Here is a 27,437-nt window from a genome sequence, read left to right on the forward strand (position 1 = left end):
TTCATTTAAATAAATTGAATGCTCTTGCTGATCGATTGTACATTAGAATGTATGAAGGCTGCCATGTCCAGTCCATATATCTATATTACACTGTAATGGTAATCGCTATATACCCAAAGAGGGGAGGGGGTTGGGGAGGGGGCATGCAGATTCACCTCTGTGAGAAGTCTTGGGAGGGGAGGAGGGAGGAAGAGGGGAGGAGGGGATATGGAGAATGAGAGAAGGCTCGAGGAAGGGAGAAATAAAAAGATATAATAAAGACAAGTAGATAAATAGAAATATAAGGAAAATGATGGGAATGAGAGAGGGAGGGTGAGAGGGGACAATGAGAGCGAGGGAGTGATAAAGTGTAGGCCTAGGAAAGAATAAGTACAGAGAAGGGAAAAGAAAGGAATGATGAATACATTTAATAATAATTATTAGGCCTATATAATAACTAAACACATAACAGCACTGGGCAGCCATTCGATGATGTCAATGCCTTTATTCGTTAAGTAATTAAAACGCCCAGTCAGATGTATTTCACACCTACCAAACACAACTCACCCAATTTCGCAAACTGGACGTTGAATGTACACTCTCATGAATATTGATTGGCAACATTTTCCAATATGTCAGCGCTCTAATCGGAAACAATAGAACAATAGACCCTGCAGAGCGTTGGCCAGATCAATGAAGAACAAGACTTACACTTTTTAGTTGTTTTTAATTCATGTGCTATTTACTTAAGGGATCTAAAATGAGCCTTTATTGCGTTTCGACAGTATTTTTTGTGGGACATGAGAGCACCTCAGACCTATCGATTGCATTCTGAATACGAAGCATGTCTTTCTGATATCAAATAATTTTCATTTTTGAAAATCACAATATAATACAAATTTTATGACAAATTATAAAAATTTGATATTTTTCAAATTTTTGATATATAACAGTCCTCGAAGTAAATTATATAAATCTAATGACATATTCTTAAAGTGTATGTAGCAGGAGGAAAAGCCGACGGTCAATTGAAAATTTTGACCTTTCATATTGAAGATATGGATTTTTTCCCAAAAAGACCTAATTTTTTTTTTTGTTTTGTGAAAAAAAATCCATTTTTTCTATATGTAAGGTCAAAATTTTCAATTCATCGTCGGCTTTTCATCCCACCTACATACACTTTAAGTATAAATCATCAGATTTATAAAGTTTACTTCAAGTACTGTTAAATATCAAAAATATCAATTTTAATGATTTGCCATAAAATGTGTATTAAATTGCGAATTTCAAAAATCAAAATTATTTGATATCAGAATGACATTCTTCGTATTCAGAATGCAATTCGATATGTCTGATGTGCTCTAATGTCCCACAATAAATACTGTCCAAACGTTCATACCCCAGCCCTTAAGATAGCATAACTTTTTAGCCAAGGCAATTACCTGAGAAAAGAACAACTGCCAGGTTGTGCAAATTATGAAGATAACTCAACTTTCAGGGTAGATTAGATATTGTTGTTGGTCGAAGCAGCCAAAAAAAAATCGATTTTCATTATGAATCAATATATTATTGGAAAATGACACGAAAACACAAGGGATTAAGTGAGTTGAGCTGTAACGTATAACTTGACTTCATTGTTACGTTTGGTGCATCAATGCATCTTTCAATAGAGGTGGGTGGTAATTATGGATACTGTCAATCGTACGCATATAGGCCCCTACATGTATATCTTACTCCGTCAAGAATGACTCTCCACTGACAGAAGTTTAAAACTACTATATATCGAGGCGACGGCCTTCGGCCTCGTTGTTCGGCTTCGCACATAGCCGAGGTCATTCTTGAAGGACTAGTGTATCTCTGTCAAAAAAGTCTAGATAAGGCTGAGTTCACATAGAAGTATACGGTATACGGTATTCGCTATACGAAATACGCTCATTCGATCAGGCTGAGTTCATATAGGAGTATACTATGTGAACTCAGCCTGATCGAATGAGCGTATTTCGTATAGCGAATAGCGAGTATGTCAGTTTACCCATTTTCTTCGTCTTATCAAATGCTTGTAACTTTACTTCTTGAGGTCACATTGCATTCAATGAGGTGTCATAATGTGCAGAATTAGATAGTGCATCTATTAAAAAAATTAATTTACCCACATATGGTTTAGGTTTTTAAAATTAGGACGGTATACGCTGCACTAAAATCGAACACGTACGATTCCCACTATACTATACTATACTATACTATACTATACTATACGCAGGTATACGGCCTTTTCGAATAGCTCTTATGTGACCCGGTACTATGAAATTACCTTGCTCGATTTAAGCTATACGCGTGCACCTACAAAACGTGCATCGTATACCCGAATAGTATACTTCTATGCGATCGTAGCCTTATATGACCCGGTACTATGAAATTGCCTTGCTCGATTTAAGCTATACGCGTGCAGGCTGCAAAACGTGCACCGTATACCCGAATAGTATACTTCTATGTGATCGCAGCCTAAGACAAGTTATATGGAACACCGGTGTTTGAAATGATAACATAAATTCCAGGTTTTAGCCATATGCTATCTACTGAAGATAACATAAATTCTAGGTTTTAGCCATATGCTATCTACTGAAGATAACATAAATTCCAGGTTTTAACCATATGCTATCTGCCAAAGATAACATATATTCCAGGTTTCAGCCATATGCTATCTACTGAAGATAACATAAAATCCAGGTTTCAGCCATATGCTATCTACTGAAGATAACATAAATTCCAGGTTTTAGCCATATGCTATCTACCAAAGATAACATAAATTCCAAGTTTTAGCCATATGCTATCTACTGAAGATAACATAAATTCTAGGTTTTAGCCATATGCTATATACTGAAGATAACACAAATTCCAGGTTTTAGCCATATGCTATATACTGAAGATAACATAAATTCCAGATTTTAGCCATATGCTATCTACTGAAGATAACATAAATTCCAGGTTTCAGCCATATGCTATCTACCAAAGATAACATAAATCCAGGTTTTAGCATTATGCTATCTACAGAAGATAACATAAATTCCAGGTTTTAGCCATATGCTATCTACCAAAGATAACATAAATTCCAGGTTTTAGCCATATGATATATACTGAAGATAACATAAATTCCAGGTTTCAGCCATATTCTATCTACCAAAGATAACATAAATTCCAGGTTTTAGCCATATGCTATATACTGAAGATAACATAAATTCCAGGTTTCAGCCATATGCTATCTACCAAAGATAACATCAATTCCAGGTTTTAGCCATATGCTATATACTGAAGATAACATAAATTCCAGGTTTCAGCCATATGCTATCTACCAAAGATAACATAAATTCCAGATTTTAGCCTTATGCTATCTACTGAAGATAACATAAATTCCAGGTTTTAGCCATATGCTATCTACTGAAGATAACATAAATTCCAGGTTTTAGCCATATGCTATCTACCAAAGATAACATAAATCCAGGTTTCAGCCATATGCTATCTACCAAAGATAATATAAATTCCAGATTTTAGCCATATGCTATCTACTGAAGATAACATAAATTCCAGATTTTAGCCATATTCTATCTACCAAAGATAACATAAATTCCAGATTTTAGCCATATGCTATCTACTGAAGATAACATAAACTCCAGGTTTTAGCCATATTCTATCTACCAAAGATAACATAAATTCCAGATTTTAGCCATATGCTATCTACTGAAGATAACACAAATTCCAAGTTTTAGCCATATGGTATCTACTGAAGATAAAATAAATTCCAAGTTTTAGCCATATGCTATCTACTGAAGATAAAATAAATTCCAGATTTTAGCCATATACTATCTACTGAAGATAACATAAATTCTAGGTTTTAGCCATATGCTATATACTGAAGATAACATAAATTCCAGATTTTAGCCATATGCTATCTACTGAAGATAACATAAATTCCAGGTTTCAGCCATATGCTATCTACCAAAGATAACATAAATCCAGGTTTTAGCATTATGCTATCTACAGAAGATAACATAAATTCCAAGTTTTAGCCATATGCTATCTACCAAAGATAACATAAATTCCAGGTTTTAGCCATATGATATATACTGAAGATAACATAAATTCCAGGTTTCAGCCATATTCTATCTACCAAAGATAACATAAATTCCAGGTTTTAGCCATATGCTATATACTGAAGATAACATAAATTCCAGGTTTCAGCCATATGCTATCTACCAAAGATAACATAAATTCCAGGTTTTAGCCATATGCTATATACTGAAGATAACATAAATTCCAGGTTTCAGCCATATGCTATCTACCAAAGATAACATAAATTCCAGATTTTAGCCTTATGCTATCTACTGAAGATAACATAAATTCCAGGTTTTAGCCATATGCTATCTACTGAAGATAACATAAATTCCAGGTTTTAGCCATATGCTATCTACCAAAGATAACATAAATCCAGGTTTCAGCCATATGCTATCTACCAAAGATAATATAAATTCCAGATTTTAGCCATATGCTATCTACTGAAGATAACATAAATTCCAGATTTTAGCCATATTCTATCTACCAAAGATAACATAAATTCCAGATTTTAGCCATATGCTATCTACTGAAGATAACATAAACTCCAGGTTTTAGCCATATTCTATCTACCAAAGATAACATAAATTCCAGATTTTAGCCATATGCTATCTACTGAAGATAACACAAATTCCAAGTTTTAGCCATATGGTATCTACTGAAGATAAAATAAATTCCAAGTTTTAGCCATATGCTATCTACTGAAGATAAAATAAATTCCAGATTTTAGCCATATACTATCTACTGAAGATAACATCAATTCCAGGTTTTAGCCATATGCTATATACTGAAGATAACACAAATTCCAGGTTTTAGCCATATGCTATATACTGAAGATGACATAAATTCCAGGTTTCAGCCATATGCTATCTACCAAAGATAACATAAATTCCAGATTTTAGCCATATGCTATCTACTGAAGATAACATAAATTCCAGGTTTTAGCCATATGCTATCTACCAAAGATAACATAAATTCCAAGTTTTAGCCATATGCTATCTACTGAAGATAACATAAATTCTAGGTTTTAGCCATATGCTATATACTGAAGATAACACAAATTCCAGGTTTTAGCCATATGCTATCTACCAAAGATAACATAACTTCTGGGTTTCAGCCATATGCTATCTACTGATGATAACATAAATTCCAGGTTGAGCCATATGCTATCTACCAAAGATAACATAAATTCCAGGTTTTAGCCATATGCTATCTACCAAAGATAACATAAATTCCAGGTTTTAGCCATATGATATCTACTGAAGATAACATAAATTCTGGGTTTCAGCCATATGCTATCTACTGATGATAACATAAATTCCAGGTTTCAGCCATATGCTATCTACCAAAGATAACATAAATTCCAGGTTTTAGCCATATGATATCTACTGAAGATAACATAAATTCTGGGTTTCAGCCATATGCTATCTACTGATGATAACATAAATTCCAGGTTTCAGCCATATGCTATCTACCAAAGATAACATAAATTCCAGGTTTTAGCCACATGCTATCTACTGAAGATAACATAAATTCTGGGTTTCAGCCATATGCTATCTACTGATGATAACATAAATTCCAGGTTTCAGCCATATGCTATCTACCAAAGATAACATAAATTCCAGGTTTTAGCCATATGCTATATACTGAAGATACATAAATTCCAGGTTTTAGCCATATGCTATCTACTGAAAACATAAATTCCAGGTTTTAGCCATATGCTATCTACTGAAGATAACATAAATTCCAGGTTTCAGCCATATGGTATCTACTGAAGATAACACAAATTCCAGGTTGAGCCATATGCTATCTACTAAAGATAACATAAAATCCAGGTTTCAGCCATATGCTATCTACCAAAGATAACATAAATTCTGGGTTTCAGCCATATGCTATCTACTGAAGATAACATAAATTCCAGGTTTTAGCCATATGCTATCTACCAAAGATAACATAAATTCTGGGTTTCAGCCATATGCTATCTACCAAAGATAACATAAATTCCAGGTTTTAGCCATATGCTATCTACCAAAGATAACATAAATTCCAGTTTTTAGCCATATGCTATCTACTGAAGATAATATAAATTCCAGGTTTTAGCCATATGCTATCTACCAAAGATAACATAAATTCCAGGTTTTAGCCATATGATATATACTGAAGATAACATAAATTCCAGGTTTTAGCCTTATTCTATCTACCAAAGATAACATAAATTCCAGGTTTCAGCCATATGCTATCTACTGAAGATAACATAAATTCCAGGTTTCAGCCATATGCTATCTACTGAAGATAACATAAATTCCAGGTTTTAGCCATATGCTATCTACTGAAGATAACATAAATCCAGGTTTTAGCGATATGCCATCTACTGAAGATAACATAAATTCCAAGTTTCAGCCATATGCTATCTACTGAAGATAACATAAATTCCAGGTTTTAGCCATATGCTATCTACTGAAGATAACATAAATCCAGGTTTTAGCCATATGCCATCTACTGAAGATAACATAAATTCCAGGTTTCAGCCATATGCTATCTACTGAAGATAACATAAATTCCAGGTTTTAGCCATATGCTATCTACTGAAGATAACATAAATTCCAGGTTTTAGCCATATGCTATCTATTGAGGATAACATAAATTCCAGGTTTTAGCCATATGCTATCTACTGAAGATAACATCAATCCAGGTTTTAGCCATATGCCATCTACTGAAGATAACATAAATTCCAGGTTTTAGCCATATGCTATCTACTGAAGATAACATAAATTCCAGGTTTTAGCCATATGCTATCTACTGAAGATAACATAAATTCCAGGTTTTAGCCATATGCTATCTACTGAAGATAACATAAATTCCAAGTTTTAGCCATATGCTATCTACTGAAGATAACATAAATCCAGGTTTTAGCCATATGCTATCTACTGAAGATAACATAAATTCCAAGTTTTAGCCATATGCTATCTACTGAAGATAACATAAATTCCAGGTTTTAGCCATATGCTGTCTACTGAAGATAACATAAAATCCAGGTTTTAGCCAAATGCTATCTACTGAAGATAACATAAATTCCAGGTTTTAGCCATATGCTATATACTGAAGGTTTTAGCCATATGCTATCTACTGAAGATAACATAAATTCCAGGTTTTAGCCATATGCTATCTACTGAAGATAACATAAATTCCAGGTTTTAGCCATATGCTATATACTGAAGATAACACAAATTCCAGGTTTTAGCCATATGCTATATACTGAAGATGACATAAATTCCAGGTTTCAGCCATATGCTATCTACCAAAGATAACATAAATTCCAGAGTTTAGCCATATGCTATCTACTGAAGATAACACAAATTCCAAGTTTTAGCCATATGCTATCTACTGAAGATAACATAAATTCCAGGTTTTAGCCATATGCTATCTACTGAAGATAACATAAATTCCAGGTTTTAGCCATATGCTATCTACTGAAGATAACATAAATTCCAAGTTTTAGCCATATGCTATCTACTGAAGATAACATAAATTCCAGGTTTCAGCCATATGCTATCTACCAAAGATAACATAAATTCCAGGTTTTAGCCATATGCTATATACTGAAGATAACATAAATTCCAGATTTTAGCCATATACTATCTACTGAAGATAACATAAATTCCAGGTTTTAGCCATATGCTATATACTGAAGATAACACAAATTCCAGGTTTTAGCCATATGCTATATACTGAAGATGACATAAATTCCAGGTTTCAGCCATATGCTATCTACCAAAGATAACATAAATTCCAGATTTTAGCCATATGCTATCTACTGAAGATAACATAAATTCCAGGTTTTAGCCATATGCTATCTACCAAAGATAACATAAATTCCAAGTTTTAGCCATATGCTATCTACTGAAGATAACATAAATTCTAGGTTTTAGCCATATGCTATATACTGAAGATAACACAAATTCCAGGTTTTAGCCATATGCTATCTACCAAAGATAACATAACTCTGGTTTCAGCCATATGCTATCTACTGATGATAACATAAATTCCAGGTTGAGCCATATGCTATCTACCAAAGATAACATAAATTCCAGGTTTTAGCCATATGCTATCTACCAAAGATAACATAAATTCCAGGTTTTAGCCATATGATATCTACTGAAGATAACATAAATTCTGGGTTTCAGCCATATGCTATCTACTGATGATAACATAAATTCCAGGTTTCAGCCATATGCTATCTACCAAAGATAACATAAATTCCAGGTTTTAGCCATATGATATCTACTGAAGATAACATAAATTCTGGGTTTCAGCCATATGCTATCTACTGATGATAACATAAATTCCAGGTTTCAGCCATATGCTATCTACCAAAGATAACATAAATTCCAGGTTTTAGCCATATGATATCTACTGAAGATAACATAAATTCTGGGTTTCAGCCATATGCTATCTACCAAAGATAACATAAATTCCAGGTTTTAGCCATATGCTATATACTGAAGATACATAAATTCCAGGTTTTAGCCATATGCTATCTACTGAAAACATAAATTCCAGGTTTTAGCCATATGCTATCTACTGAAGATAACATAAATTCCAGGTTTCAGCCATATGGTATCTACTGAAGATAACACAAATTCCAGGTTGAGCCATATGCTATCTACTAAAGATAACATAAAATCCAGGTTTCAGCCATATGCTATCTACCAAAGATAACATAAATTCTGGGTTTCAGCCATATGCTATCTACTGAAGATAACATAAATTCCAGGTTTTAGCCATATGCTATCTACCAAAGATAACATAAATTCTGGGTTTCAGCCATATGCTATCTACCAAAGATAACATAAATTCCAGGTTTTAGCCATATGCTATCTACCAAAGATAACATAAATTCCAGTTTTTAGCAATATGCTATCTACTGAAGATAATATAAATTCCAGGTTTTAGCCATATGCTATCTACCAAAGATAACATAAATTCCAGGTTTTAGCCATATGATATATACTGAAGATAGCATAAATTCCAGGTTTTAGCCTTATTCTATCTACCAAAGATAACATAAATTCCAGGTTTCAGCCATATGCTATCTACTGAAGATAACATAAATTCCAGGTTTCAGCCATATGCTATCTACTGAAGATAACATAAATTCCAGGTTTTAGCCATATGCTATCTACTGAAGATAACATAAATCCAGGTTTTAGCGATATGCCATCTACTGAAGATAACATAAATTCCAAGTTTCAGCCATATGCTATCTACTGAAGATAACATAAATTCCAGGTTTTAGCCCTATGCTATCTACTGAAGATAACATAAATCCAGGTTTTAGCCATATGCCATCTACTGAAGATAACATAAATTCCAGGTTTCAGCCATATGCTATCTACTGAAGATAACATAAATTCCAGGTTTTAGCCATATGCTATCTACTGAAGATAACATAAATTCCAGGTTTTAGCCATATGCTATCTATTGAGGATAACATAAATTCCAGGTTTTAGCCATATGCTATCTACTGAAGATAACATAAATCCAGGTTTTAGCCATATGCCATCTACTGAAGATAACATAAATTCCAGGTTTTAGCCATATGCTATCTACTGAAGATAACATAAATTCCAGGTTTTAGCCATATGCTATCTACTGAAGATAACATAAATTCCAGGTTTTAGCCATATGCTATCTACTGAAGATAACATAAATTCCAAGTTTTAGCCATATGCTATCTACTGAAGATAACATAAATTCCAGGTTTTAGCCATATGCTATCTACTGAAGATAACATAAATTCCAGGTTTTAGCCATATGCTATCTACTGAAGATAACATAAATTCCAAGTTTTAGCCATATGCTATCTACTGAAGATAACATAAATTCCAGGTTTTAGCCATATGCTGTCTACTGAAGATAACATAAAATCCAGGTTTTAGCCAAATGCTATCTACTGAAGATAACATAAATTCCAGGTTTTAGCCATATGCTATATACTGAAGATAACACAAATTCCAAGTTTTAGCCATATGCTATCTACTGAAGATAACATAAATTCCAGGTTTTAGCCATATGCTATCTACTGAAGATAACATAAATTCCAGGTTTTAGCCATATGCTATATACTGAAGATAACACAAATTCCAGGTTTTAGCCATATGCTATATACTGAAGATGACATAAATTCCAGGTTTCAGCCATATGCTATCTACCAAAGATAACATAAATTCCAGATTTTAGCCATATGCTATCTACTGAAGATAACACAAATTCCAAGTTTTAGCCATATGCTATCTACTGAAGATAACATAAATTCCAGGTTTTAGCCATATGCTATCTACTGAAGATAACATAAATTCCAGGTTTTAGCCATATGCTATCTACTGAAGATAACATAAATTCCAAGTTTTAGCCATATGCTATCTACTGAAGATAACATAAATTCCAGGTTTCAGCCATATGCTATCTACCAAAGATAACATAAATTCCAGGTTTTAGCCATATGCTATATACTGAAGATAACATAAATTCCAGGTTTTAGCCATATGCTATCTACTGAAGATAACATAAATTCCAAGTTTTAGCCATATGCTATCTACTGAAGATAACATAAATTCCAGGTTTTAGCCATATGCTATCTACTAAAGATAACATAAAATCCAGGTTTCAGCCATATGCTATCTACCAAAGATAACATAAATTCTGGGTTTCAGCCATATGCTATCTACTGAAGATAACATAAATTCCAGGTTTTAGCCATATGCTATCTACCAAAGATAACATAAATTCCAGGTTTTAGCCATATGCTATCTACTGAAGATAATATAAATTCCAGGTTTTAGCCATATGCTATCTACCAAAGATAACATAAATTCCAGGTTTTAGCCATATGCTATCTACTGAAGATAATATAAATTCCAGGTTTTAGCCATATGCTATCTACCAAAGATAACATAAATTCCAGGTTTCAGCCATATGCTATCTACTGAATATAACATAAATTCCAGGTTTTAGCCATATGCTATCTAAATCTAAACAAATACTCAATAAAATCGCAAAAGCGACATCTAATTGAGAAGAAAAATGGCCTACGATGAAAACACAAATACTTTTACGAGAATACAGATTAAACATTAAGTTACATTACATTATTACATAGTGCAGTTTTGAAGTATTGAATACTACAAGACTCTAGAGCAGATGATGGGAGGTTATTCCATTCTGATATGGTATTTGGAAAGGTTTTAGCCATAAATTCCAGGTTTTAGCCATATGCTATCTACTGAAGATAACATAAATTCCAGGTTTTAGCCAAATGCTATCTACTGAAGATAACATAAATTCCAGGTTTTGGCCATATGCTATCTACTGAAGATAACAACTTCCAGGTTTTAGCCATATGCTATCTACTGAAGATAACAACTTCCAGGTTTTAGCCATATGCTATCTACTGAAGATAACATAAATTCCAGGTTTTAGCCATATGCTATCTAATGAAGATAACACAAATTCCAGATTTCAGCCATATGCTATCTACTGAAGATAACATAAATTCCAGGTTTTAGCCATATGCGATCTACTGAAGATAGCATAAAATCCAGGTTTGGCCATATGCTATCTACTGAAGATAACATAAATTCCAGGTTTTAGCCATATGCTATCTATTGAAGATAGCACAAAATCCAGGTTTCAGCCATATGCTATCTACCAAAGATAACATAAATCCAGGTTTTAGCATTATGCTATCTACAGAAGATAACATAAATTCCAGGTTTTAGCCATATGCTATCTACCAAAGATAACATAAATTCCAGGTTTCAGCCATATGCTATCTACTGAATATAACATAAATTCCAGGTTTTAGCCATATGCTATCTAAATCTAAACAAATACTCAATAAAATCGCAAAAGCGACATCTAATTGAGAAGAAAAATGGCCTACGATGAAAACACAAATACTTTTACGAGAATACAGATCAAACATTAAGTTACATTACATTATTACATAGTGCAGTTTTGAAGTATTGAATACTACAAGACTCTAGAGCAGATGATGGGAGGTTATTCCATTCTGATATGGTATTTGGAAAGGTTTTAGCCATAAATTCCAGGTTTTAGCCATATGCTATCTACTGAAGATAACATAAATTCCAGGTTTTAGCCAAATGCTATCTACTGAAGATAACATAAATTCCAGGTTTTGGCCATATGCTATCTACTGAAGATAACAACTTCCAGGTTTTAGCCATATGCTATCTACTGAAGATAACAACTTCCAGGTTTTAGCCATATGCTATCTACTGAAGATAACATAAATTCCAGGTTTTAGCCATATGCTATCTAATGAAGATAACACAAATTCCAGATTTCAGCCATATGCTATCTACTGAAGATAACATAAATTCCAGGTTTTAGCCATATGCGATCTACTGAAGATAGCATAAAATCCAGGTTTGGCCATATGCTATCTACTGAAGATAACATAAATTCCAGGTTTTAGCCATATGCTATCTATTGAAGATAGCACAAAATCCAGGTTTTAGCTTGCATATTTTTCATATTTCATATTTTCATATTTTATTTCCATAAAAATCAAAGACATTACAAAAAATATATATATAAACACGGTACATATGGAGGAAAAGGCTGGAAGACCAAAAAGGTCTGAAAGTTAGCCTTTCCTGAAATCAAATGAAATTAACAAAATAAATCAACATTACATAACATAACCAAAAAGACAAGGGGGGTGCTCACAGAAAAGATTAATTATATATAGAGATCAGTTTTGTTTTGAATTGATTACGGAAATGTTTAACAGATTTTGAAGCTTTCAGATTTTTATCTAAAGAATTCCAAAGAATGGGACCTCTTGTACGTATGGCATGATCAGAAAAGACTTTATTTTTGGTTAGATTTAGGTCATTTACATATCGTGTCTTGTAGTTATGTCTGTCAGAACGTTTGGTAAAATAATTATCAAATGAACAGGGCAGCTCATTTATAGAGTGCCTGTACATGAATGTACCTAATTCCAGTGTGTACATATCTTCAACTTTTAATATGTTATAATTAGCACTTTCTACAGAAGTTACATAAAATCCAGGTTTTAGACATAATGCTATTTGCTGAAGATAGCATGTGGCTAAAACCTGGATTTTGTGCTATCTACTGAAGACGGCACAAAAAATAACAGGTTTTAGCTGGATGAAAGGATGTACACCTTTGACCTTTTTGCTATATATATAGCTAAATAACTTATGTTGCAGATGGGCCACACTATACTTTTTCTGAATCGTTATTACACGAGTCGTACTTTTGTGTGGTTTGAACGAATTTTGACCAAAATATCCATTTAGCGTATGAGCCTGATGCCCTCAGATGGGGTGTTTGGTACCAGTTGGGGGGGGGGCAAAGCTGCACTGCTACCAGAGATAGTTGACATCATGGGCTACACAAAAATGCATGATAGCAATTGAACGGGAGTAGCTTTTGGCAGGAAAAGGTCATGGAACTTTATTCAGGGTCAAATTGCGAAGTTGCTCAAATTGTGTTAAAAACCATTCCAATGTATTCCTCTAGTCGCAAGGATTCAAATTGTTCGTTTTGATAAAACAATTCAAATAAAGATAGGATTGCACCATTTTAAAATTAACTTAATTTTGCCCAAGGATTTTAACTCAAGGACATGCAAATATTAGACATAATAAGACTTCAAATAGCTTTACACAGCCGTGTCTGGTTTATTTACATAATATACAACACCCATCTCAACCTTGGCATTCAACATTCATATCTACAGAATTCAGTCCTGACAATACACAGTATTCAATTCTTACAATAACAATTATAATTACATTGTCAGCATCAATCATTGGTGCTTATTGGTTGCTGTAAGAGAAAAAGCACCTACAACTGAGAAAGAACAAACTACTCGGACATACATTTTGAACGTTTCTAATCTAAAAGTCAGAGAGAAGCGTTGTCCCATGTTCAATAATACCTTATCATCAACAGATTAACTACACACACTCACCCCCAGAAACCCTTCCACACACACACCCCGACAGTCCGACACACAATCTTTATCTCAGTCACTTTGTAGTATTTACATGATATTCACCATAGTAGTCTCATTCACATTCTTCATTGGTTATTGAATGAAAGGAGGATCACACCAAGCATGCACTTGATTGAGTACAACGTTTATAGTGCATAGTGTTGTTAAGGATTGAAGCGTAAGATCGTACCTCCAGTCCCAAGTGAGAATGCATGTATGTTGGCATGCTAGTCATTTTTGGAGAAAAATAAAAACTTCTACCGATCGACTGACCGACCTACCTATAAAAAGTGGTCTATTGGACAAGTAACCAATTTTTTTTGCCTTATCATAATTCCCCACAGGTCTAACCTGCTCAGTTGCATAGTTAAATGCATTTATGTAATGTAACTGTACTGTAGTGTACTATTAGGTATCAAATATCAGATTATCAAAAGTTGGGTATAAAAAAGAGTAAATTTTATAAAATATTTACAGTTAATATAAATAATACATTATTTACAACACATATGGCACCAGTGTTGAATGCACAAGCATAACATAAAAATATCCCATTTATCAAAATGTGTGTACATGTACAGAGTTCTTATAAACTACCTTGTAGTAGACAAACACCAAATATACTGTAATAAAGGCAGGACAAATATTCCAAACCTCAGGAGAATTGACAACAAATCAATATGCAACATTTCTTCTTTCTGGATAATTTGGTGCAAATGATGACAAAAGATAGAGGTAAAAACATTTGAAGGATTTTGAAACATAATGATTGATGAATACTTTAGTTTTTTACAGTGATTACAGATTTTTACAAATTAATTACAACATGTACAAGGTTACTCGACAGTCAGGTATTGATAAAACAAAATGCAAGGTTAAAACAATTTTATGTGGTACTTTTTAACACCCAATTTGTTATACTGTGTGCTGGTGTGTACTGTGTGTTGTCTGTATACAACAGAGGTCCACATCAGTCTGGATTTATATTAGATGTGCAATAATGCAAATCTGCTGTCCAGGTCATAGACACCCTGTAGTGAAAGGATGTCTGAGATTTTGAGCAAGAACCTGCTAGTCTATAGATGCTCACAATGTGTCTTTATGCAAATTCAACAACAGCGGTGTGATTCAAAGCTTTGTGCAATATCCTGAAGTAGAAGAAAATCCTGAAAAACAGTGTGAAATTGGGCCAAAACAGGCTGAAAATCAACCAAATTGCTTAAATTTTGGTCACAAAAATCCTGAAATCAGGAAAAATTCTGAAGAATCACACCCCTGCAACAACTTTATGTACACATTCAAATTAGCATACTCAAATATAACCATGTCAAGTTTGCAACTTCCTTGTGTAGACACAATTTACAGAGGAAGTCACATTGTAGGCATCCATACACCGCCACATTCTTAATCAGAATTTTACTCCATGTGTCATATCTCAAAATATACAAAGTCTTCCATTACTGTATCATAGTTATCAACCCTACAAATTTGAACAAAGTTATTTATGTAGCAGACCCAAGGCATCCATTAGGAACTTGATGGCGTGTATTGGATCTTTGATTTCACGCATCCTGCCACGTCCCAACACCCAGTCAGGCTGTACACGTCTACGCTTAAACGTCGTCCCAGGAATCACACTGGCATTCAAGCATGAACTGTTAAGGTAGCTTGAGTTCATCCGTGATGCGTTTAGGGTGCGTTTTTTGGCCTCAATACGCTTGCTGTCTATCTTGTGTTTGCGCTCTGTCAGTCGGTGGATGCTCTTGATTTTGTCTGTAATCTTTGGCATTCCACGGATAGCCTGAAAGTAAAAGAATAATGTAGAATTATCATTAGTAACTTTTTTTAAACAGAAAGGAGAGATTGGGTGAACTGACAACTAAAAAATTCAGAGTGCATAAATCGGACCTGGTGGGAATTGAACCAGCACACTCGAGATCCCTGGTCTGAAGCTTATCCAGCAGAATGCTGGTGAATCTTTTACTAGTCATGATCACTTCCTCTCCTACTTTTTTAGTAACTTTTTTGCTACAAGTTCAAGAACTGGCAGATTGACATGAGAATCAATCCAATTTGTTCCCTATCTTTTCTCTTGCTCTATTAGAAGTCAGTGCAACATAATTTATTGTTGTATGATTATTAGACTGTCTTGTGTGCTACGCTATTGTAAAAATATATAACAGGTGTTTTCTTAATTTCAGAAGTTGCATGGAATACATTAATTCATTTCATTTCATTTGCATTGCACAGTCTCAAGTCCATCTTTGTGCACCATTTCTATTTCTGGCAAATATACATACTGGAATAAGAGACTAATTAGGCTATATTGAAACACCTCCAATCAAAGGCTTTTCTGGTATAATTAAAGACAAAGATAAAGACAATTTATCGCGTCTGACGTCACCTGTCAATCAAACTCGAGCACGGTTTGTTTACAAAGTGTCGTGATGATGACTTGCTGAGCGCGGATTTATAACCGGGCGCCGATTGTTAATTTTGCACCTTTCGACATGCAAACCATCTCAAAAGTTAGGTCTTTATAGTAGGGAACTTTCTTTGGTGAATGCACCATGTCCACAATGCCTAGAAAAGCTGCTTTTTGCCTTGTAAAAGTACTGAAATTTTTCGCCATTTGCTGCTATTCCTTTTCTCCGATCAGCACCAGATAGATCGGCCTTCCTTTTACGCGCTGATTAACCTGTGTAAACCAATCAAGGATCGTAATTGACAGTGACATCAGACGCGATAAATTGCATTTATCTCTGTCTTTAATTATAACTTAGAAATTTCCAATATGGCACTGTTTGGAGGCTGACAATTTCATTGGATAATTTACGCTGAAATGAAAATGACTTGAGTGATTACGATATTATCTAGCTAGGACTTCAAACAAACGTGTACCACAGAAGAAAATAACCAGAGGCACCAAAGGCAATTGCCTTGGATGCCCCATGCCTTTGCCTTGGTGCCTCTCAATGAAGTATGCTTTAGCAGCCCGAATTGCCTTCAAAATGGATGCTCTCTGGCAAAAACACGGTGTCATGTTGTATGAACATGCAATAAATTAAAATCAATCTCCACATATCAATTTTGATTTACCTGAGCTCTTTCTGGATCATGGCTGAGGGTACCAAGCAGCAGACATGTCTGGCAGAAGATGAGTTCACCTTTCTCACGGTATATCTGCATCAGGTCCAAGATTGTGGTCACAGAGTCAGGCACATCAAACACAGCATGAGTGGTCTTGGGATACTGTAAAAAGATAGAGGTTTAAAATTTCAAAATAAGTTAAATGAAATTACATATTTGATTTGCTTACTGAGCATTTTTGCAGAACTTCCGTATCATCAGCCGATGTTGTTTGCTCTGATGGTTTCTTGAAAATGGCATTGGGGCCAATCTTTAAATCGGATGACACCACACTAGGTAGTCTTGAGTTTTCTTTAGTGATATCCGTAAGTATTTTCAACAACATCATCAACAGTAAAATAATTATACGAATTACCAAAACATCCAACACAATTTTATCCGAGACAAAGCTTTGATTTGAAAAATCACTTCTAAAATTGTATGTTTTTGAGAAAATTTGATTAGGGTTGTTAGATCAGTTGGAAGAGCATCACACCAGTAAAATAAAAGTCCCAAGCCAAAATCTTCAATGGTCATTGGAATGTTAAGTTTCTGGGGTTTTTTTCTTCATATTCTGAATTGTAAGAATACATTTACTAAACTGTAGATTGTGGAAGTATTTAGGGGTTCGTTAACTTCTATTGGAGTGATTCAATGAGACTTTGACACCACTTAACCCACCCTAACCCCGAGATAGTCATGTTCTATTCCAACTCGACACCTTAATTAAGGAAGGCATATAATTGACCTAAGGAAAATAATCAGACATATGAAATGAGTTGCCAGGAATATTTCCTATTTATACAGACAAATACAGGTAGGAAAGAGTTCAGCTGTATGAAAGTATAATTTTCTTGTATCCAGGAAAAATATGTGCATAACTTATTGTACATAGCCAACTTACCTTCACTAAGTTGAGCAGGATGCTAACACAATACTTGATGATTTCTTTACACGGCTGACTACGGTTACAACTACGTATGAGAGTGTACAGTACAGGCACAGCTTGACCTGCAACAAGACGCTCACAGCAGATTGGGGAGAGTCGGGTCACAACGTCTAAAAACAAAAAATGATAGGTTTTTGGTTAGCATTCTTGTTCACAGAAAGTATGAAAATTGATTACAATTTTATTCAGAAGTTTTACCCTCACTAAAGATAGATTTTTAAAACATTGTTGAATATTCTCAAACTCTCAGATTCATTCAATGTTTTTTTTGTTGTATAAAACTGATATTTTGAGTATTGCACTCTTGAGGTATGGCATGGATATTGTATGTGAAGTTCATATATCTAGTCCAGGACCTTCCTGTTTTTTGTAGTTCTTTAGGTTGTTCTGCAAGTATGTAACATATTATTGTTTTGTTGTTGTACTCGAGCATCGATCAACTTTGTCTTCAGAACAAACAACTGTTCTCTCCTTTAGGTTAAGTAGATGTATGCATCTCTGTTTTATTATACTTACCAAGATTCATAAGAGCTTCCAGTATAAATGAGAGTTCTTTGTACTGCAGCAGATAGTCCAGAGCTGATTGTGTCCTGTGACAGAGCTTCTTCTCTTCCGTTGCTGCAGCATTGGCAGCCTTACACTTGGCACGAGCTGCGGCTACCTTCTTGCTCTTGTTGGATCTACGCACTTTGAAACCACGCCACATGCACTGGGTGAATAAAGGAAAACAATTTAAACATGCATCAATCATTACTAAGATGGTAATTTCTAATCAGATTATTTTATTCACATGGCCAACCAGACACGCTTCATATCTTATGAAGACAGTGGTTAGCACACTCAAGGTCTTAGCAGTGGTTGCATATTGTGTGTCCACTTCAGATACATGCTGAATTTTCATTTCAGACAAAATTGATTAGAGGCATTGCATATTTACTTGGGGCAAAAAAGCTGCATCTTAACAAGGCAATTTTGCATCTGCCATTCAAAACTTCTCGATTGTCTGATGGGTACACAACTTCTTGGTCAGTTTGGATAATTCATATATCAGGCCAATAATGGGGCCAGTAACTTCATATTAGAGAAATTAAGGTACAGTCATATCTCTATCAAACCACTTTTCTTCCAAGAAAATAATTTCAAAATTGCACTTCAAATTGGTAGGGGAAACCCATCAAACTGCGCTATCATTTTGGATGTGCATTATTATTATCCTTACCTGAATCTTAAGTGCTGAAGCTTTCATTTTCTTGACATGTTGTCTGGCTAGCCACACCCTAGCATAACACTGCAGTGTAATCGCTGCTTGGTTTCTAACCATCTGGTGTTGTCTCACAGCCCTCTGTAACAAGATGATGCCTCGTCGTAGTTTGTTGTAGTGAAGACGCTCCAGTCTGGCTCGCCACCATTGCTGGGTGAAGAAAATGAGAAAAAAACACAAATTGGTCAGCTTCAACTTGACAAGATCCAACTTGGGAATTCAGATGACATCCAGAAGTAATGAGTTACCAGTTTTCTATTAGTATGCCTTGCACTGTACTTGATGTTCAAAACTCTTTGACTGATATTTCTCAACTGGTTACTACAGAGTGCCAACTTAATGTTCACACATGTTTTATAAATTGCAATGGTGAATTTAACAAACATTATCTTACTAATCTTTACCAAAAACTAACAGTGTTCACTGTATTAATAAAATATATGCGTGTGTGTATGCATCTTGTGCCCTGGTGTGTAAATGAATACAAAAAAGGGATTTTAGTCAGACTTGTATCTATAGCATTGACTGTTGGTGAAAACATATCATAATCAGATTCAGAATTTTGAAGGTAACTCTTGTTTCATCAGCTGAAAGTTGTCTGTAGTGCAAAACTACAATAAAATACACCTGGGGTCCATTTCACTAAACCTTTAACCCTTTGTAACTCAAGTAACCGTTCATAAAGTTACGAGTAATACCCAATACTAGACATAACTTTTCTAAGGGTTCCTTTAGTAAATCCCTACTCACGAAGTTGTAAGTTAAAATGGAACTTGTCGTAAGTTACAAACGATTTGAGACTTGCGAATCTTTGTCAAGTTGAGTGAAATGGACCCCTGGTGTTGTCTCCCGATTGTTTCTTACCTGTATATGAATGATGGAGTGCATTCTCTGCTTAGCTAGTTGTATCATGTGATAATTGCGATAGGCTCTCTGGATCTTCATGGCACATAGATGGTGGAAGGCTGCTGCTGTAAACCTGTATACCTGAGCTGCACGTGCTTCTCTTAGAGCCTGTGGTAGGGAGGAAAAATTGATTAAGAACAATGTTTTGTCAAGATAATGCTATAGCCAATCTCTTTTCCTGCATTGTTGGCATAATGTAACACAATACACAGAGGTCAGATGCAAAATATAATAAACGCCATTTTCAAACTTTTTGTGATTAGGGCACCAACATGTGCCCTACAATGCTAGCTTTAAATACCCCACTTTCAAATTCCCTTGGTAGTAAATTTTTGAAAATTTGATCAAAAGTAGCACATATTTTCTTAATCTTTAATTTATTTGACCAGTTTTGCATCTGAACTCTTCATATGCACAATGCCTACCCAATTACAATACAATTTTTATTGTTCTACTTCCCCATTAATACATGCAAGAAATACTGGAGAGCTCTGCTTTGGTATCGATCTTACATTCAATTCAAGCTAATTTGATAGAATTCAGGGAAATGGGCATTAGAAAGCCTGGTAAACACATTTTTGCAGTGTATCAACTAAATTTGTGTCAAATTTACAGGCCGGGTCCAAAACTCAAGCGATTCCTGTCATGTGTATGAGCATAGTTCATATAAAATAGCAAATAAACAATTAGCGTACTTTATGCGATTCTTATGTGCCAATTGTGCTGAACTGCAAAACTGTGGAACAATTTCCTAACATCCATTCGATTGCTTCTTGCCTTGGAAACTTAAATAAGATTTCTTTTCCAAGATATTTATTATTCGATTAAGAAATCACCATGACTCTTACCTGCAATTCTTCTCTAGCAATGAATCCCCTGTAAGCCCTCTGGATACAGATAGCTGCATTCCACTGACGTCTCCTTCCTGCCAATGCAGCCCTAGCCTGGTTACCTCTGAATACCGCCTGCAGGATAATTGCACTCTTCTTCAGTGACTGATACCTTCGACGTTGAACACAACCTTTGTACAATGACTGTATGGTTACTGCAGCTCTGATCTGGTGGGCAAGTTTTCTGGCTTGGTAGCCTCGGAAGGCAGCCTGTATCGTTACAATAGCACCTTTTGTGTACTGATACTTGAGTTGTTGCTGGCGTGCTCTAAGTGTAGCTCTGTACCTTGTCTGAATGACCACAGCAGCATGTTTCATTCTCTTGTATTCCGTACAAGCTGCTTTACCTCTTGCATAAGCCTGGAGAATTGTAGTTGCTTTCTTGATGCTAGCATACCTCTTTTGCTGCACAAACATGCGATATTGAGACTGAATCTTCACTATGGATTGTTTAACATGTACAAATTCCGTCCTTGTGTTTCTCGTGAGCAGAACACTTCTATAATACTTCTGAATAACAATTGCTGCTTCTTTTTGTTTATTATACTGTTGTTGCAACACATGCATCCTAAACACTGCCTGGATTTTAACGGCTGCTGATTTCTTCTCCAAGTAAGCTTTCCGCTCTACATGCATTCTGAAAGTACTCTGTATCTTAATAATCGATTCTTTAGTGTCTTTGAATTCCTGTTTCACTGCCCTCGTCTTCAGCAAGGCTCTGTAGTACTGTTGGATTCTGACTGCCGCAGATCTCATTCTTTGGTATTCCTGCTGTGCAACATAAGCTCTGTAGTTAGCTTGAATCAAAATTGCTGCCTGCCTCTTCTTCAAGTACGTCTGTCTGGCAATGTGCATTCTGTATGCAGCTTGTATAGTCCTGGCAGATCTCTCCTGATGAGCACACCATCTAGCCTGTTTACCCCTGAATACTGACTGGATAACAACAGCAGCCTTTCTCAACTCAATGTAACTATTTGCTTGTTCACGGCACACAAGTTCAGCTCTCCATCGAGTTTGCAATACCAAAGCAGCCTTCTTCATCTCCTTGTAATGTGTGCATGCCTGATAACCTCTGAAGTGGCTCTGTATGCATGTTGCTGCCATGTGCATTTGCTGCATGTGACATCTTGTAAGAATTCCTCTCACCCAAGCTTGTATTGTAATGCAAGCCCCTTTAGTAATCTGATAATTAATTGCTTCTCTTCTAGCTTGTAATGTTGCTCTCCAATACACCTGTATAGTCATAGCACTGGCTCTCATCTTCTGGTAGGAATTGAAATCTCTATGGGCACGGAAGTTACTTTGAATACACACAGCAGCTGCATTCATTTTCTCTATTTGCTTTCGTACTAAATACCCTCTGACCAAAGCCTGGACAGTAATGATTGCTCCTCTGGTAATTTGATACTGTCTTTCCTGCTCCCTGGCAAGAAGAGTTGCTCTCCAATAAGTTTGCAAAATTCCTGCAGATTGTTTCATCGTTTGGAATTTTTTGCTGAGAAGATGCGCTCTGTAGTTAGCTTGTATACATGTTGCAGCTGAGTGCATTTTTCGCACCTGTTGGCGCAGCAAGAACCCTCGTACATGTGATTGGATGATGATGCAGGAGTCCCTTACTATGTGATACTCCTCTGCAAGTCTCTTAGCAAGTACTCTTGCCCTCCAGTATTTCTGTAATACAATGGCTGCCTCCTTGGTTTTCTGGTAGGATTTTGATGCCAGATGAGCTCTGTAGTTAAATTGAATGCACACTGCTGCTGCATGCTGCTTCTTCAGCTGTTGAAGAACTAAGAAACCTCTCACCCATGCCTGTATGGTGATCACAGCACCTTGAGTGATCTGGTATTGCATTCTCTGTTGCTTCATTTTCATTGTAGATCTCCAGTAAGTTTGAAGAACCACAGCAGATGCTTTCAGTTTTTGATAGTGGCTACAGGCTCTGTGTGCTTTGTAATTGGCTTGAATGCAAGTTGCTGCACGATGCATTGTGCTCACTTGTTGACGGACTAAGAAACCTCTTAACAATGCTTGCATGGTTATCACAGCACTTCTGGTAGTCTGGTACTCTCTAGCTTGTTGTTTCATGCTCAATGTCGCTCTCCAATAGGTTTGAAGAACCACTGCTGATTTCTTCATCTGTTGATAGCGTGTATGATCTTTATGCGCTCTATAGTTAGCTTGAATGCAAGTAGCAGCTCCATGCATTTCCTTCAAATGTTGACGAACCAAGAAACCTCTCACACAAGCTTGTACAGTTATCACTTGACCTCTAGTGATCTGGTACTCTTTAGCCTGCTGCTTCATGTTCAATGTTGCTCTCCAGTGTGTTTGAAGAACCACTGCCGATTTCTTCATCAGTTGATAGTGTGTATGATCTTTATGAGCTCTATAGTTGGCTTGAATACGGGTAGCAGCATGATGCATGTTACTTACTTGTTGACGGACTAAGAAACCTCTTGCTAATGCTTGTACAGTTATCACTTGACCTCTTGTGATCTGGTACTCTCTAGCTTGTTGCTTCATCTGTGACCTTGCTCTCCAATAGGTTTGAAGAACCACTGCAGATTTCTTCATCTGTTGATAGCTTGTGTGATCTCTATGTGCTCTATAGTTAGCTTGAATGCAAGTAGCAGCACAATGCATCTTCTTGAAATGCTGACGGACTAAGACTCCACGCACCCATGCTTGAATGGTGATGCATGCTCCTCTGCTAATCTGATAACTTGTAGTTTGCTGCCTTGCAATCAATGTTGCCCTCCAGTACATCTGGATAGTCTGGGCTGCTTTCTTCTTCTCTACGTAATGTTTTCGTCCAATGAATGCTCTAAAGTTACTCTGAATACACACTGCAGCACATTTCATCTTCTCAATTTGACAGCGAACCAAATAGCCACGTACTAATGCTTGAATTGTTATCACAGCTCCTTTGGTAGTCTGGTATGCCTTAGTCTCCTGTCTAGCTGCAAGGGTAGCTCTCCAATACCTCTGCAATACCATAGCAGACTGCTTCATTAGATGGTAACTCTTGTTGTCACGATGTGCTCTATAGTTCTTCTGAATGCAAACAGCTGCCGAATTCATCAGGTTTACTTGCTTCCTCACCAAGAATCCACGCGTGTAAGATTGGATGGTGATACATGCCTGCCTTGTGTTATGATACTCTCTAACCTGTTCCTTCATCAACAGCGTTGCTCTCCAGTACGTCTGCAGACAACAAACAGACTGTTTCATCTTCTGGTACTGACAGGTCTCTCTGTAAGCTCTGTAGTTAGCCTGTATACACGTTGCAGCAACATGCATCTTCTGCACTTGGCGACGCAGAAGGAAACCTCTCACAGCTGCCTGCAGAGTGACACAAGCTCTCCTTGTGGTCTTATATTCCTGTTTAGCATTCTTAGCCTCCAGGGTAGCCCTCCAGTACATTTGTAAGACTTTCACTGCTTCTTCCATTTGACACAGGTGCTTCCTGACTCTGTAGCCTCTATAGATGGCTTGGATGGAGATGACAGCTCCTCTGGTGTATTGATATTCAAGTTGTTTCTGCTGTGCTTCAATGGTAGCTCTGTACCGTGTCTGAATAACCACAGCTGCATGTTTCATTCTCTTGTATTCTGTACAAGCTGCTTTACCTCTTGCATAAGCCTGGAGTACAGTAGCTGCTTGCTTCAGTCGCAAGTATTCCCTACGCTGCACATGCATACGGTAGTAAGCCTGGATCACGATAGCTGCCTTCTTCATACTAGAGTAACTTGATTTGGTTTGTCTTGTCAACAGTATGCTTCTGTAGTAGTTTTGAATAGCAATAGCTGCTCGCCTCTTTGTCTGGTATTCTTTACACACCCTGTATGCTCTGTATTCAGCTTGAATTGTAACAGCTGCCTTCTGCTTCTCTACATAGGATCTTCTGGCAACAAACATCCTGTACGTACTCTGTATCTTGATTACACAGTCTCTTGTGTGTACATACTGTGCTTGCAGCTTCCTAGTCTCTTGTAAACCTCTGTAGTATGTCTGTATGATTATTGCACTAGACTTCAGTCTCAGATATGACTGCTGAGCTCGGTGGGATCTATACTTTGCTTGTATCACAACTGTAGCTTGTTTCATCTCCAAGTAGGCATTCCTTGCCTTGTACATTCTGAATGTAGCTTGGATTGCTCTTGCTGCTCTTTCTCTATGAGCCAAGACTCTGGCTTGCCTTCCACGGAATGCTGCTTGAATGATGATGGCAGCTCTCTTCATTTGGATGTAGTTATAGTGTTGCTCTCTTGCACTTCGTGTTGCCCTCCAATAAACCTGAATCACAGATGCAGCCCTCTTCATCTCCTGGTAATGTGTGCATGCCTGATAACCTCTGAAGTGGCTCTGTATACATGTTGCTGCTGAGTGCATTTGCTGCATGTGACGTCGTGTAAGAATTCCTCTTACCCAAGCTTGTATGGTAATGCAGGCACCTTTTGTAATCTGATAATTAATACACTGTCTCCTAGATTGTAGCGTTGCTCTCCAATACACCTGGATAGTCTTGGCACTGTCACGCATCTTCTGATAAGCGGTGAAATCCCGGTGTGCACGGAAGTTACTCTGGATGCATGTGGCAGCAATATTAATTTTCTTGATCTGCTGGCGTACACTGTATCCTCTCACCCAAGCTTGTATTGTGATAGCAGCATTCCTTGTTCTCTGGTACTCTTTCATCTGCTGCCTGGCACTCATAGTTGCTCTCCAGTACACCTGTAAGACCTGGGTTGATTGCTTCAGCATATGATACTCTCTGTATGTCTTGTGAGCTCTATAGTTAGTCTGGATACAGGTGGCTGCCTCATTCATCTTTTGTATCTCATTGCGAACAAGAAGACCTCTTACATAGGCTTGAATCATGATGCATGCTCTCCTTGTTGCTTGATACTCTCCTGCCTGTTTTCTTGCAAGCATTGTGGCTCTCCAGTAAGTTTGTAGTGTTCTAGATGCATGGCGTGTCTTCTGGTAAGATGCCTGAGCAACATGTGCCCTGTAATTGGCCTGAATGCAAACAGCTGCTGCATTTTGCTTCTTCAACTCTTGACGAACTAAGGAACCTCTCACCCATGCCTGTATCATTATAGCTGCATCTCTGGTGATATGGTATTGCTTCCTCTGTTGTTTCATTTCCATTCTACATCTCCAATAGGTTTGAAGAACAACGGCCGACATCTTCATCTTCTGATAGTGGAAGTTGTCTCTATGTGCTCTGTAATTGGCTTGAATGCAGGTAGCAGCAAGATGCATTTTCCTCACTTGTTGACGAACCAAGAAACCTCTTGCTAATGCTTGCATGGTTATCACAGCACTTCTGGTAGTCTGGTACTCTCTAGCTTGTTGTTTCATGCTCAATGTCGCTCTCCAATAGGTTTGAAGAACCACTGCTGATTTCTTCATCTGTTGATAGCGTGTATGATCTTTATGCGCTCTATAGTTAGCTTGAATGCAAGTAGCAGCTCCATGCATTTCCTTCAAATGCTGACGGACTAAGAAACCTCTCACACACGCTTGTACGGTTATCACTTTACCTCTAGTGATCTGGTACTCTTCAGCTTGTTGCTTCATGTTCAATGTTGCTCTCCAATATGTTTGAAGAACCACTGTTGATTTCTTCATCTGTTGATAGTGTGCGTAATCTCTATGTGCTCTGTAATTAGCTTGAATACAAGTAGCAGCACAATGCATCTTCTTGAAATGCTGACGGACTACGCATCCACGCATCCATGCTTGAATGGTGATGCATGCTCCTTTGCTAATCTGATAACTCTTGCACTGTTGCTTTGCACTCAAAGTGGCCCTCCAGTATGTCTGTATTACTCCCGTTGCTTGTTTCAACTCTTGGTAGCGTTTCTGCATCATGTATGCCCTGAAGTTGCTCTGAATACAAACAGCACAGCGATGCATCTTTTTCATTTGCTGCCTGACCAGGAATCCTCTCACCAATGCCTGCATGGTGGTAGCTGCTTCTTTGTGCTGCTTACGGATCAAGTAGGCTCTGATGTGCCGCTGAAGTATCAACGTTGATCTCCGGATCTCTAGGTACTCCTGTCTTACCAAACACATCCTGTACCATGATTGTATAGTGGTTGCTGAGTATTTCTTGACGGAATATGCTCTACGTGTCACGTACCCTCTCCA

The 27,437-nt window shown here is 36.6% G+C and overlaps 1 protein-coding gene across 1 annotated transcript in view; it reads right to left on the minus strand.

Moving 5' to 3' along the window:
• Positions 1–13,802: 13,802 nt before the first annotated feature.
• The window catches only part of LOC140137336 (abnormal spindle-like microcephaly-associated protein homolog), a 31,263-nt gene continuing 17,628 nt past the window's right edge, over positions 13,803–27,437 (minus strand). Inside the window, 7 exon segments of the mRNA XM_072158979.1 lie at positions 13,803–15,944; positions 17,243–17,395; positions 18,177–18,331; positions 18,738–18,930; positions 19,441–19,632; positions 20,347–20,496; positions 21,237–27,437. Of these exon segments, the coding sequence (XP_072015080.1) occupies positions 15,642–15,944; positions 17,243–17,395; positions 18,177–18,331; positions 18,738–18,930; positions 19,441–19,632; positions 20,347–20,496; positions 21,237–27,437 (7,347 nt within the window). The 3' untranslated portion in view covers positions 13,803–15,641.

The sequence above is a fragment of the Amphiura filiformis genome, chromosome 17 (assembly GCF_039555335.1).
Source record: "Amphiura filiformis chromosome 17, Afil_fr2py, whole genome shotgun sequence".
NCBI lineage: Eukaryota > Metazoa > Echinodermata > Ophiuroidea > Amphilepidida > Amphiuridae > Amphiura > Amphiura filiformis.